Consider the following 13,340-nt stretch of genomic DNA (forward strand, 5'->3'; position numbering starts at 1 on the left):
ATCACGTAGATTTAATGATATATGATTCTACTGATCATGAGTAATCTAGATAAAATTACTTCTATTTTTACTGAACTCGAAGAAGGTACAAATATTACGGATAATATACACAAATCAAACGAAAACGAAAGCCAACAAGATATACAAAACAAAATGAAAACGCAAAACTTCCTTTCTCCCTCAAAAACAAACTGAAATTTTAGTTTTTCTGAGGAAGGGTGGTTTGGGTTTTCTTATAAAGTATTCTACATAAGTTTGATATGTCTATCTCAAATATGTTGACTTTATTAACAATTCTTTTATACTTATTTAGATAAAGATGCTGTTAAATAAAAAGTAAAGAAAGGTTGCTTCCTTTGTCACATGCTTCACATAGGATTGACTTAATTAACTGCTTCCTGGCGAGCTGGTCCTTAATTATTATTATTATTATTATTTTGGTTTCAAGATGAAATCTTGGATTAAAAAAAAAAATCTTCTTGGAAGGTAGTGAGTGAATAATAGAAAGCTGAAAACTGGAAGACCCAAATGGACAGATTGTAAAAAGGAGGAAACTTTACACTTATGTCAGCCACTCAAAGATCCATTCTCCCATTTATTAGCTCAATTTCCACTTGAATCTCTATCCGGATCCTCATTTCCCTTTTTAGGATTCAAAACTGCCACTTCTCTTCTCAACTTAAAACTCAATGTTCTGGTGAGATTTTAGTTCCATAATCACATCATTTTGTGGATAATTGTGTTTTTCAGTTATTCAATTCTGCAGAGTATCTTCCCACTTTTATTATACATGTTCAAGATGATAATGTAGATAAAGGACTTATCATCTGCATATTGTTTTTGGGTTTTGAATTTGTTTTTTAGGGTATAGAAAGATTCTGCAAAAACTTGTTTGTTAGTGCCTGTTGTTTTGCCCACTTTATGCAGTCCAGGTGTTTGTAATACTGTTCCATTGAAACTTTTCTTCTCACTCCTATCATTTGATATAAGATTAAGACTTCTCGCTTTGTTTTTGGGAAGGAATTGATCTGGAATCAACTGGGTTTAACACCCTCTAAAAATGGCTTTGGCATCAACAGAAAAGGTAGTTTTAGGTTCAATTGCCTTTGCAATGTTCTGGGTTTTAGCAGTTTTTCCTGCTATCCCTTTTCTACCAGTAGGGAGAACTGCAGGATCTCTACTTGGGGCTATGCTTATGGTCTTATTCCGGGTCCTTACTCCGGATCAAGCATATGCTGCAATTGATCTCCCAATCCTTGGCCTTCTCTTTGGAACTATGGTTGTAAGTGTTTATCTTGAGAAAGCTGATATGTTCAAGTACTTAGGCAAGTTGCTGGCATGGAAAAGCATGGGAGCCAAGGACTTGCTTTGTCGAATTTGCCTGATTTCGGCTATTTCGAGTGCTCTTTTTACCAATGATACTTCTTGTGTTGTTTTGACTGAATTTGTACTCAAAATTGCAAGGCAACATAATCTTCCTCCTCACCCTTTCCTACTTGCACTTGCATCTAGTGCAAATATAGGATCGGCTGCAACTCCAATAGGCAACCCTCAGAACCTTGTGATTGCTGTTCAGAGTAAAATTTCATTTGGGGATTTTCTTATTGGAATTGTTCCAGCTATGCTTTTGGGGATTGTTGTGAACATTGCTATTCTTATGTGTATGTATTGGAAGTTGCTGTCTTATCCTCAGAAAGATGAAGAAGATGCAACTTCAGAAGTTGTTGCAGATGAAGATGTCAATTCTCATCGGTTTTCGCCAGCTACTATGTCTCATACTTCGTTAAATTCGCAAGAATTGAACTCTAGGTTAGAGTCCATGAACATAAAAGGACACATTAGAAACAGAACAGCTGTGACGGAGAACGAAATCAACAGTGCATATGAATCTTCAAGGAATTCAAATGCATCAAAAGAGGCATCTATCGATGAAATTTCTCAGAAAAAGGAGGACACTTCTCCTTCCAAGAGGGTAGAATCACTGAGCAATGTGTCTGCTGCTGAACAAGCACCAGTAGAAAAGGGACTTTTCTCATCGAAATCGAAACTGATGTTGTGGAAATCATGTGTTTACCTTGTTACCTTAGGCATGTTGATTGCTTTGCTTATGGGTCTGAATATGTCATGGACAGCAATCACTGCTGCACTTGCTCTTATCGTTCTCGATTTCAAAGATGCTCGTCCTTGCCTCGAGAAGGTAAAACACGAGATCATAATAGCAAATGTGATGTTAAAATTATCATAGCTTGTTGAAGTGCATAACATCTGAAGTTACATTTCTTCTATAACCAGGTCTCATATTCACTTCTAGTTTTCTTCTGTGGAATGTTCATAACTGTTGATGGATTTAACAAAACTGGAATTCCAAGTGCTCTTTGGGACTACATGGAGCCTCATGCACAGATAGATCATACCGTAGGGATTGCGGTTCTCGCTGTTGTCATACTTGTGCTGTCAAATTTGGCCTCAAATGTACCAACTGGTATGTTCAACACTTCCACTCATCTATTTTTGGACTGCTTTTAAACTCCATGCCTGCACTGAAAACTTTATTACCTAGCTCTTCTTTTCTCTAAGACCCTGTTTATCATTCTTGTAAGTAGAACATTTTTTGGATTATGAGTAAACTAAGTATGCAAATTTTGTTGCCCATTCCATAACGGGTCCTTGACATGAAAGAAAAGGACTTCAGCAAAATCTTCGTGATAAAAGTACAGTATCAGTGAGAATTTGTTATTGGGGAAGATCAATTTTGCCATCATCCTATAGAACACCTCAATTTTGTCATCATGGTAGAAATCTATCTCAATTTTTCCCTTTTCCAAGAATTCTTTCGCTACTTTTCATCGTCATTGCTGTAGAAAATGTTAAATTAAACTAATTTTCTATCACGAGCATAAAATTGAGCTAAAGTTTCTATCATGGAAGCAAAACTGGACTATTTTGTACAGTAAGTGCATAATTGATCTTCCCCAATAACCTTAGGGAAAATTTGACCCCTTATCCCTTCAATTTGGGGCAGATTGAGGTAAAACTTGTAATCCATGATGCAACATTTGACAAGTATTACAGATTGGTCGGTCAATTTCTGACATGACAACACGATTACAAAGATAATCCGCTTGACACGATTATCAATTTTTATGCATATTTCAGTTTTGTTGCTTGGGGGAAGAGTGGCAGCATCAGCAGCAGCCATATCAGCAGCAGATGAGAAGAAGGCATGGCTGATATTAGCTTGGGTGAGCACAGTAGCAGGAAACCTGTCTCTATTAGGATCAGCAGCAAACTTGATAGTGTGTGAACAAGCTAGACGTGCTCCTTATTTAGCGTACAACTTAACTTTCTGGAAACATCTTAAATTTGGACTTCCTTCAACTCTTGTAGTTACTGCTCTTGGTTTAATGCTTATAAGATGATCATAACACTTTAATACACCAAACATTCTTTTATATACAAATTTCTGATTCTTTGTTTAGAGAATATGATCAAGAAGAGAGAAGTGGTTTAGTAATGATGTCTGAAAATGGATTAGTAAGCACAAACACAAAATAAAGGAAACTAGGATGTCGTATGAAGAAAATGTTGGGTTTTTATATTAAAGCACATTTAGCATATACAATATATGATTAAGCTTAGGGGAAAATGGAGGTTAATAGAAGTAATGTAATTTTTTTTTTATAATGTACTCTCATTCTCATTTACATTTTGAGGGCGAGTCTTGGCGCAACGGTAAACGTTGTTGTCGTGTGACCAAGAGGTCACGGGTTCGAGTCTTAGGAGCGGCCTCTTGCCAAATAAATTGGCAGGGGAAGGCTTGCCCCCAGTATACCCTTGTGGTGGGACCCCTTCCCGGACCCTCGCTCAGCGGGGACGCGTAGTACGACCGGGCTACCTTTTTTTTTTTTATTCTCATTTACATTCCATCGACTTCCGCACAGAGTTAAATTTTAAGGTCTGTTCGGACAAAGGGATATGATGATCTTGTTAAATGAACTTTGTGGTTTCAATCCTTCCATGTGTGTGCAGCAACTACTCTTCCATCTTTCATTTATGATAACCTTTATGCACATCAATTAATTCATGACACACCTCAATGAAATTAATTACAAAAATCTTAGTAATTTGTTATAGGCAAAAAGCAGAGATGTCTGATCTTTCATTGTTTGGTGCATTAAGTCATCGATCTTTCATTTAGATACATTGAGTCCCTGATCTTTCATTGTTTGGTGCATTAAGCCATCGATCTTTCATTTAGACACATTGGGCCCTTGACCTTTCATATATGAGTTTATTAGGCTCTTCCATAAATCAATTCATATATAGGTGTATTAAGGGCCTGTTTGATTCACTGTTAGCTAATAAATGTTGTAGTTCATGTTAGTTGTTTTGCGGTTGTAGTACGCTATTTGTTATTGTTCTTGGTTGTTTCTTATTAACTATTTAATTATTAGTGGTTGGTAAAATTATACTGAACTGTTGCTGTTAGTATTTAAAATGTATAATATGGACATATTTTAAATTAATCAACAATTAAATTATAAAATAAAAAATGTATTATACAAATTAATAAAAATAATTTAAATAAAAAAATTTACTGAACGGAATAAAACCTTGTTTTTCGATAATTATGTTCTAAAAATAAAAATAATGTTAAAAAGGAAACACATTTTGTGGAAATAAGAAAGATAATTTTGTCAATAACAAGTAACTACAAATAGTTGTTCATAAAAAGCTCTAAAAAGAGCTTTTCGTGAAAAGCTAAAAAATGTTGCAGTGTCCAGAAAAATTGCTAAACGTTGCGGTTATATAAATCTAACCAAACAGACCCTTAATACACCTATATATGAATTGATTTATGAAAGGGCCTAATAAACTCATATATGAAAGATAAATGACCCAATGTGTCTAAATGAAAGATCGAAGGCTTAATGCACCAAACAATGAAAGATCAGGGACTTAATGTGTCTAAATGAAAGATCGAGGACTTAATACACCAAACAATGAAAGATCAGGGGCCTCAGAATGCTTTTTGCCTTTGTTATACAATAAACATTCTTTTTTTTTAACACAATAAACATTCTTAATTTCTCTACTTTGCAAAGTAAAACTTAAATTGCTACATATCAGTGATGGTAAATTACACATTACTCGATTGCAAAATACAAAATCACCCTTGTAATTTTAGTGTTTAAATTTAGCTTCATAAATAAGCTTATTTTCCCTTTAAATTTATCCAAAAAGTTTGATTAGCTTCATGAAATTTCAAAATGTCTTAATTGTCACCTTAACTTGCATAAAATGTTTAGTTAGTCTTCTAAACTTGCGTAAAGTGTAAAAAATAAAAAAGTAAGTTAAATACGGAAGATGTATTGTACGTGTCTTAAAAAAATAAAACGACTAAGATCGGGGTATGCAGTTCTAATATTAGAGAAAACGAGTTTTACAGTTGAGCAAGCAAGAACTTCATTTGTAATCTATTCTGTGAATTATGTAATAACATTTCAAAACGCATGCAATACATCTTCCGTATTTAACTTATTTTTTTCAACCGAATGATCAATTGATTATATTTTATACAAGTTAAAGGACTAACTGAATATTTTATACAAATTCAGGAGGCAAAGATGTATTAAGCCTAATAAATAATGTGTCATTTTTTTAGGTTTTTTTGGATTGAGTTAGCCTTAACTTATTAACTCAAACATGACGAATTTTTAAAATTATTATGATATTTTATCGTATTTTTACATGTTATCTTAATTAATAAATGTAACAAAATTATTACTATTTCCTACAAGTATGACTCGAACCTCCCACATTTTTACATATCATTCGTAATAGAAATAGTAAAATTATGTGATTTGTAAGGTCATTGTTAACTTTCTAAACCGAAAATAACATAAAATATTTAAAAATATTACCATATTTTCCGATTTCTTTTTTAGAAATTCTATATTTTTAAATATCACTGTTAACATAGATATATAGTAAAATTACATGTTATCGGAAAATACAATACGAAATCGACACTTATCTGATTAAGTTGACACGATATTTATGACACACAAGTTTTTAGGTTAGGTTAAAATTGACTTATTTAATACTAAATCAATAATTGATACAACACGACCCGATAATTGTTACCATAGTATGCTACAAGACCATTGATTAAATAAACCAATTATTTGGTTTGGTTTGGTTTAGTTTGGTTTGTTTTCATCTTTTCTTTTTGAATCCGATATATGTATATATAAATAAAGCTTAAATAATTGATTAGTGATATTCTTTTTATTTAACATATTTTAGTCCTTCTATTTTAAAAAACACATTATAAGATCCTCCTATCTTTTATCAATGTTAATCATTTGGTTCTTTTATTTATTTTGTTTTAGATTTTTAACCTGGTATAAACGGGTAAATTACATCCATGGCCACTGAACTTTATCCATTTTCACATTATGGTCACTGAACTTCATTTCTTCCCGGTATGGCATCTGAACTTTACACTTTTTAACACCGGTGGCCACTTAACGCCTCAAAACGACCGTTGACGGCTAAAAATAAAAAATCCAAAGCGTTTATGATATTCTAAGGAACTTTAATTCTTGAAAATTTTCGTTTTGAGGTCATTTGATTGTTGTTTGGTTAGGAGAGATAAAGTGAATTTTTAGAGAGAGAAAGCTCCAAAAAATGTGATTTTCGAAAATAAAAAATGTGTTTTTCATGGTAAATGTCGTTCTGAACAACTTTAATTCTTGAATATTTTCATTTTGAGGTCATTAACGATCATTAACGGTCATTTTGAGAAGTTAGTTAAAATTGAGTGGCCACCGGTGTTAAAAAGTGTAAAGTTCAATGGTCATACTGGAAAGAAATGAAGTTCAGTGGTCATAATGTGAAAATGGGTAAATTTCAATGGTCATGGGTATAATTTACCCTAGTATAAACAGAAAATAACAGAGTAACATAGTCATTTTATATCTGAAAGCTAATATATGTCTGATAGAGTAGTGTGATTTTTTTTTGCTAAGCTGTGTGTTTTATACGGTCAACAAAATAAGAAATTTGACTAAAATATTTGACTTTATTGATATGATATTAACTTTACTAATATTGACATTTGCTAACATAACATGTAACTTAATAACGTGTCTGTAACGACCCGGTCCGGAGTGGGTGGCGCCGGGGTAGAAGGCCTGAGCAAGGAGCGGCCCTAAGGGATGGCGATGGGGGCAGGAATGAACTGAATCCCACATCGGAAATGGAGAGGGAGTGATTGGGGCTTATTAGTAAGATGTGAATCCAATACATGGAGACGCGTTTTAAAGCCGTGAGGCCCAATGTGTTAGAATTGGGCCAAAGCGGACAATATCTACATGGTATTAGACCAGGGCATTACAGTGTCACTCAACATGCCAACAAAATCAAACAATGTTAATTTAAATTGAATGATTAAATTCTATCTAAAATTCATTTTGATCAAAGCCAAATTGAATCGAATTTTATTTTTATGATAAAAAATCAGAAAGAAAGCTTTAATATAAGCAAACCGAGAGTGGTGACAGTAATAGTGGAGGGGAGTCCGAATATAAGGTGGTTCCAAAATGACAAGTCGTAACCAAAATAAGGGGAACGTCGAGCTTGCTCACATACTATCATATTAGCAGCTGAACCCACCAGCGAAAGATTGCCGCCAATTGTGCTCACCCATGCTAATATCAACCATGTCTCCTTCACTTTCTCCGGCGATTTAGAACCTGCTGATGCTGCCACACGCCCTCCAATCAACAAAACTATAATTAAAACATCACATATTTGTCAGTCAAGGAACCAAAACCAAATATTTGGAGATTTAATTTATATTATTTAAGACTAGATGTTTCTGCAGTGATTCTAGTTTTTTCAATTTCCCTTCTACATCGGGATCAATGGACCGTAGGTAACCCCTATCTCTCCGTCTCTAGATCACGGATATCAAGCATATATATGGTCATACAGAAAGAAAAAGAAAAAAAAAACTTTACCAGTTGGGACGTTTGAAATCATATTTGACAGAACAACAATGACGAGTGCAAGAATTGTTAATCCACCGCGATCACCAATTTGTGCATACGGTTGCATCAATTACCATAAAGAGTTTGGAATTCCAGTTGCGTCGAAACCTTCGATTGTCATAAACATTCCACAGAAAAAAACTAAAAGAGAATACGGCACCTGCTCCAAATTTATAAAGTGACCAAGCAATTAGGTAAATAGAAATTGTTATAATTATTTAAAACCAATGTGCTGCGATGCTAAATACATTCACTCCATATTGGTGGCGGAATTAAAATCAAATACCAACAGGGTTAATTGGTGAAATTTTGTTAAAAATTACAATTTTTTTTGGACAACGCATCAACAATGGATCATTCCATTAGAATTAGCCATGATGTCAAATCGAAGACAAATTTTATAATGAAATTACAAACGAAAAATTATATGTTTAGTGCTGAAATTTCTGTCATTAATTTTATTTTTTCTTCCCTGGAAAGTTCAGGCTATCTATGACCCACTGTTTATGTTACATAAAAACGGAAACAAAATTGATAAAAGGAAATGTTATTTCTAAGACGGTCTTCAAATCATAGCAAGAAAACGAAAACGAAAATAGAAACACATAAACACGATCGAAGAGTAGACATGTTTATGGGTTGTGCCCAATGGGCTTTTATCAAAAAATACTTAGTCCAAAGTCAGTCTATTGTTGTTAATGGGAAAATTACATAGAAATTCATCTTTTAAAAACTATTTACAACTGTGTCAAGTTATAATTTTGGATTATGTCAAACTAATAAAATCAGTATTTTTAATATATTTTAAAGATTAGAATTAATAAATTAGAAGTTTATAATATATTTTCTAGGGTTTATGATTTATGAATTGGAGTCTAGAATTTTTAAATTATGGTGTAAAATCATAATATATAGAGAATAATGACATATTAAGAATTAAGTTTGGTGATATGACTTAGTTGTAATTTTGTACTTAATTATGATATTCATGTATTTGACCCGTTGTTAATTTATGCGAGCTCAGACTTAAAAATCAAATCACAAGTCCAAACTATCTACATATACAATAAAAATAAAAAAAAATATTGAAAAATAAATATTTAATATATAAAGTTAATAATTAATTAATATGACGGGTCGGTCAGGTTATTCTATTGTTTTTAATCTCAAACCCGCTTAAAAGTGAACCGATTTTTTGGATCCCAAGAATAATGTCAATGTTCTATTATACAAACTTAGCCTATTGGATGTGGATCTAAACGTAACTGGTTGATAACCAGCTCATAAATAGGTCTACCAAGCGCTAAGAGACTATGAGGGTGTTTGATTGCTTTTTAAGCTCATACCGATTTTTTAATTTATGTTTGCCTTTTCATTTTAAAAATGAGAGTTTTAGTTGTTTGGTGAAATAAAGCATCATCTTCAAACGGCAACGAGCACTAACAATGTTTTAGATTTAGATTGTACCTTTGTCTAAGCATGGGTGAGCATCCTTGAAATCAAGAAGAAGAAGAAGAATGGCAGCAGTAATTGCAGTCCATGACATATTCATACCCATTACAAGACCAATCAACATTCCTATACTCACTATACAAACACTAAATTTCCACACCATCCTTGAATTCTCCACATTTTCACTTGTCTCCTCCACCACAGCTACTTCTTCATACACAACAATTTCCCCATTATAAGATAAATCTGTCCAGAATATGCAGAGAATCAACACAAAATTGATCAAAAGTCCAACTAAAGCAGCAGGGAAAACCCCAACCAGAAAATCCCAAAATGAAATCCCACTTTTCAAAGCAATCACCAGATTCTGAGGGTTCCCAATCGGAGTTGCAGAAGATCCGATATTCGCAGAGGAGGCAAGAGCAAGTAAGAAAGGCTGAGGAAGATTGTGTTGTGCAGCGATTTTGAGAGTGTATTCAGTTAATAGCATACAAGTAGTATCATTAGTGAAGAAAGCACTAGTAATTGCAGAGTCGAAAAATCAAGTCTTTTCCACCTAGGGTTTTCCAAGTTAGGAAGTTTCCTAAGTAGTTAAATGCGTCTGCTTTTTCTACATATGAAGTAATGATCATTGTGCCGAAAAGAAGGGCGAGGATTGAGAGATCAATCGAAGAAAATGCTTGCTCTGGAGATATTACTTGGAAAAGTACCATAAGAACAGATGATAACAGAGAACCTGCTGTTCTGCCTATTGGAAGGAGAGGGAAACAAGGAAAAACTGCTAATACCCAGAATATTAAAAAGCCAAATGAACATAGAAACTCATTCAGTAACCATGACTTTGAAGAAGAAGAAGAAGAAGACATTGTATGGAATGGAGCTTCAGAAATTTTGTGTTAATGTTTTCAACAACTTGTATCAATTTTGAATCTAAACAACAGAATTTATAAAACAGCGATTTCATCTGGTCCCAAAGACAGAGCATAGATAAGGGCATGGGATATCCACTCATTTGGGATATCCACTCATTTGGACACGTGTAACATGGACTCACGCATATTATAAGAGATCCCACTATTATAATTATTATGTAGGGTCACAATACACGTGTCCAAATGTGAATTGGAGGTCATCCGAATGATATGGAAGACCCGGTGCTTAATATAAGAATTCCTTCTCAATATGGTCATTGGAATAAGGACACGTGTCAACATTCTAATGGAGCAAGCTTTGAAAAGACTCGATTCTTCCATTAAAGCCTATTTTATATAGGGGTGATTACCGTCGGTTTGACTACTTGTTGTTGTTGTTTCTATTTGTTGTTTGCATTTGGAAAAAATTGTTTTTCTAAAAAAAAAACTTTTTTAAAAAGCAGAAATCGTCTGCTTTTGTAAAAAAACTATTTTTCAACGGTAAAAGGTAAACAGGAGGTGTCTAGTTAAACACCTAAAATTTTACTTTTTAAAGTAAAAAGGTAAACAGGAGATGAAAAGTAGGTAAACAAATACCCCTACATCTCTGTCTGCCCTTTTATTTTCATTTGCTGAGTCTTAATTGCAATGAAAACTTGTGCATTTTTTTTCCATAGTCCGGACCAAAATGGAGTTGTTCTGATACATGTAGAGGTTTTGTTTGGCGAATAGCTGATTATCTTTTGAGTAGCCGATTGTGTAAACTTGTTTGGTAAAACTTAGCTGATTGTTAATAATTGTTTAGGTAAATGACAAATAAAGAAATGATAAAGTATTTATTTGGGGTCGAAAGGTAATAATTAGGAATAAAAATATCCTTCAAAAGAAATGGGGCAATAAGTTAATTGAAAAAACTCATAAAATAGACTTTTTCAAAATTAGCTTTTTGGATCCAATAAACTCTTTCAAACAAACCTCTAATTTTACTTCAAAAAGTTATTTTTTACCAAACATAACCTTAAGCATAATCTATATGTGTTGAGTTTGTTTTGTGCAGTCGAGGTAGTTAAAAATTGATTCCGACATTAGAAACATTAAAGATAAAAAAAAAATATGGACTAAAAATCGTTAGGAGAAAATTTCCCATACCAAAATGGAGTTGTTTCGGGGCTAGGCAAAGGTTTAAAAAAATTTAAGCTCCAGGCAGTTATAACCAATTCCTTCTCAATGACTGTAGGTCTCCGAGCAGTAGGGCCAATTAAAGGAAAGTGCTAATTGTCTAGCTGATTTTAGAAACATGGGCTAATTAAAAATCTAGTCCAACTAAAGGGGTTCATTTACATATCTAACTCACTTTGCTTCCATCTCACCAAATTAGACATTTTCATCCATTTTGGATAAGAATACACTTATTTCAATTCACCTTCTTCCCCAGACTCTCAACTCTTCTTGACCATCCTAAACCGATAAAAAGATGGTGGTTTATAGAGAGAAAAGATTATGTTTCGTTCAACATTTGAAGAATTAGTGTATGCGGAAGAGGATTAGGATGGAAAGCTCAAAAAATGAGAAAGAAAACAATCTGACAATTGAACTACTGTGATGTCGTATTTGTGACGAATTCAGAGTTGTCTCATTTGTGACAAAATGCAATAAATTTCATCACAAATGCGACAATAATGGAGGAAAATGGAGGAAATTGAAACGATACCGTTACAGATGAAAAAAGAGGCAAGACCAGCGAGAAAAGCAGGTGTATAAGCTAAAAACATACCATTTCTATGGGAAATTGAACATAATACTTTAATAATCTCAAAAATCGCTAACGATTGGTATCAGAAATTGAAGAAGATGAACCGAAGAAGAAGAAAAACAAGAAGCGAACGAAGCGAAAGAAGAAGAAATGGGAGCAGGAGCAGATGGATTGATCGAATAGAACTAAGAGTATTCTTGTCCAAAGTGGATGAAAGTGTCTAATTTGATGAGATGGAAGCAAAGTGGGTTAGATATGTAAATTGACCTTTTTAATTGGGCTAGATTTGTAATTATCCCTAGAAACATTGAGGCTAAAATTTTATAAGTTGTTAAATTATGAATAAATATGAACTTTAATATTAATAGGATAGGTTGATGTTTTTACAATTAGACGGAGGTTCCAACTTACACAGTCCCGTTCAATTGGACCTTAAGGACCAAATTGTTTTTGGACCTTCACTATTAGATTAAGCTATAACGTAATCAGACGGTGTTAAAATTAGCTAATTAAATATTATTTAACTGATAGTTTTTTCTTTTTAATAATTAATCTAATCAAATATTCCTAAAAATAAGCATATGTTTTCTAGAAAGAACGATAGAGAGAGAGGGGGGAAGAATACTTTAGAGCGAGAAACCACCATTTTTCATTGCTTGGATGGCAGTCCAGTTCCGAACCAGAATCTCACTTATGTCGAAAACTTCTCTAGAATTTCAAGACATTTTTCTGTCGAAAAATTACAGGGAAATAATTGTTCAATTTGTTGAATAAAAATACCAGTCCTGCTGGAGAAATTATTTTCAGAAAAACAATGGAAAAAACATCTGAATCCTCGATGAAATTTCTGTGAGCTTTTTTTCCAAAAGCAATGGAATTTCTCAATATTAATTTATTTGAAGTAAGTGTAATAACTAAAATTGATTTGAACATGAACAATTCAAGAAATAGCCATGTCTTCCATAAAAAAAAAAATATATATGCCTAAAATAATCATATCATCAATGAAAAATGGTACTTTCTTTCTCTAAAGCATCCTTCTTCTCTCCATCGTTCTTTCTTTTCTATCTCAAGGGAAACACATGTTTATTTCGAGGAATACGATTAATTGTTAAATAAAATAAAAATCAATTAAATAATATTTGATTAGCTAATTTTAACACCGTC

At 33.2% G+C, this 13,340-nt stretch overlaps 1 protein-coding gene and 1 pseudogene across 2 annotated transcripts; one reads left to right on the forward strand and one right to left on the reverse strand.

Moving 5' to 3' along the window:
* Positions 1 to 390: 390 nt before the first annotated feature.
* Positions 391 to 3,442, forward strand: LOC136225038 (silicon efflux transporter LSI2). 2 transcript variants are annotated; one of them, XM_066013403.1, is made up of 4 exons: positions 391 to 697; positions 1,021 to 2,197; positions 2,293 to 2,482; positions 3,157 to 3,442. In XM_066013403.1, exons 2-4 carry the CDS (start codon positions 1,061 to 1,063, stop codon positions 3,417 to 3,419), a joined length of 1,590 nt encoding a protein of 529 aa, XP_065869475.1. In that variant the 5' UTR covers positions 391 to 697; positions 1,021 to 1,060; the 3' UTR covers positions 3,420 to 3,442. The 2 variants fall into 2 exon arrangements, with proteins under 2 accessions (XP_065869475.1, XP_065869474.1); XM_066013402.1 differs by having other exon boundaries at positions 391 to 2,197.
* Positions 3,443 to 7,194: 3,752 nt separating this feature from the next.
* On the reverse strand, positions 7,195 to 10,416 carry LOC136223362 (silicon efflux transporter LSI2-like; annotated as a pseudogene).
* Between the last annotated feature and the right edge of the window lie 2,924 nt (positions 10,417 to 13,340).

This window comes from Euphorbia lathyris, chromosome 1 (assembly GCF_963576675.1).
Source record: "Euphorbia lathyris chromosome 1, ddEupLath1.1, whole genome shotgun sequence".
In the NCBI taxonomy this organism is placed as follows: Eukaryota; Viridiplantae; Streptophyta; class Magnoliopsida; order Malpighiales; family Euphorbiaceae; genus Euphorbia; species Euphorbia lathyris.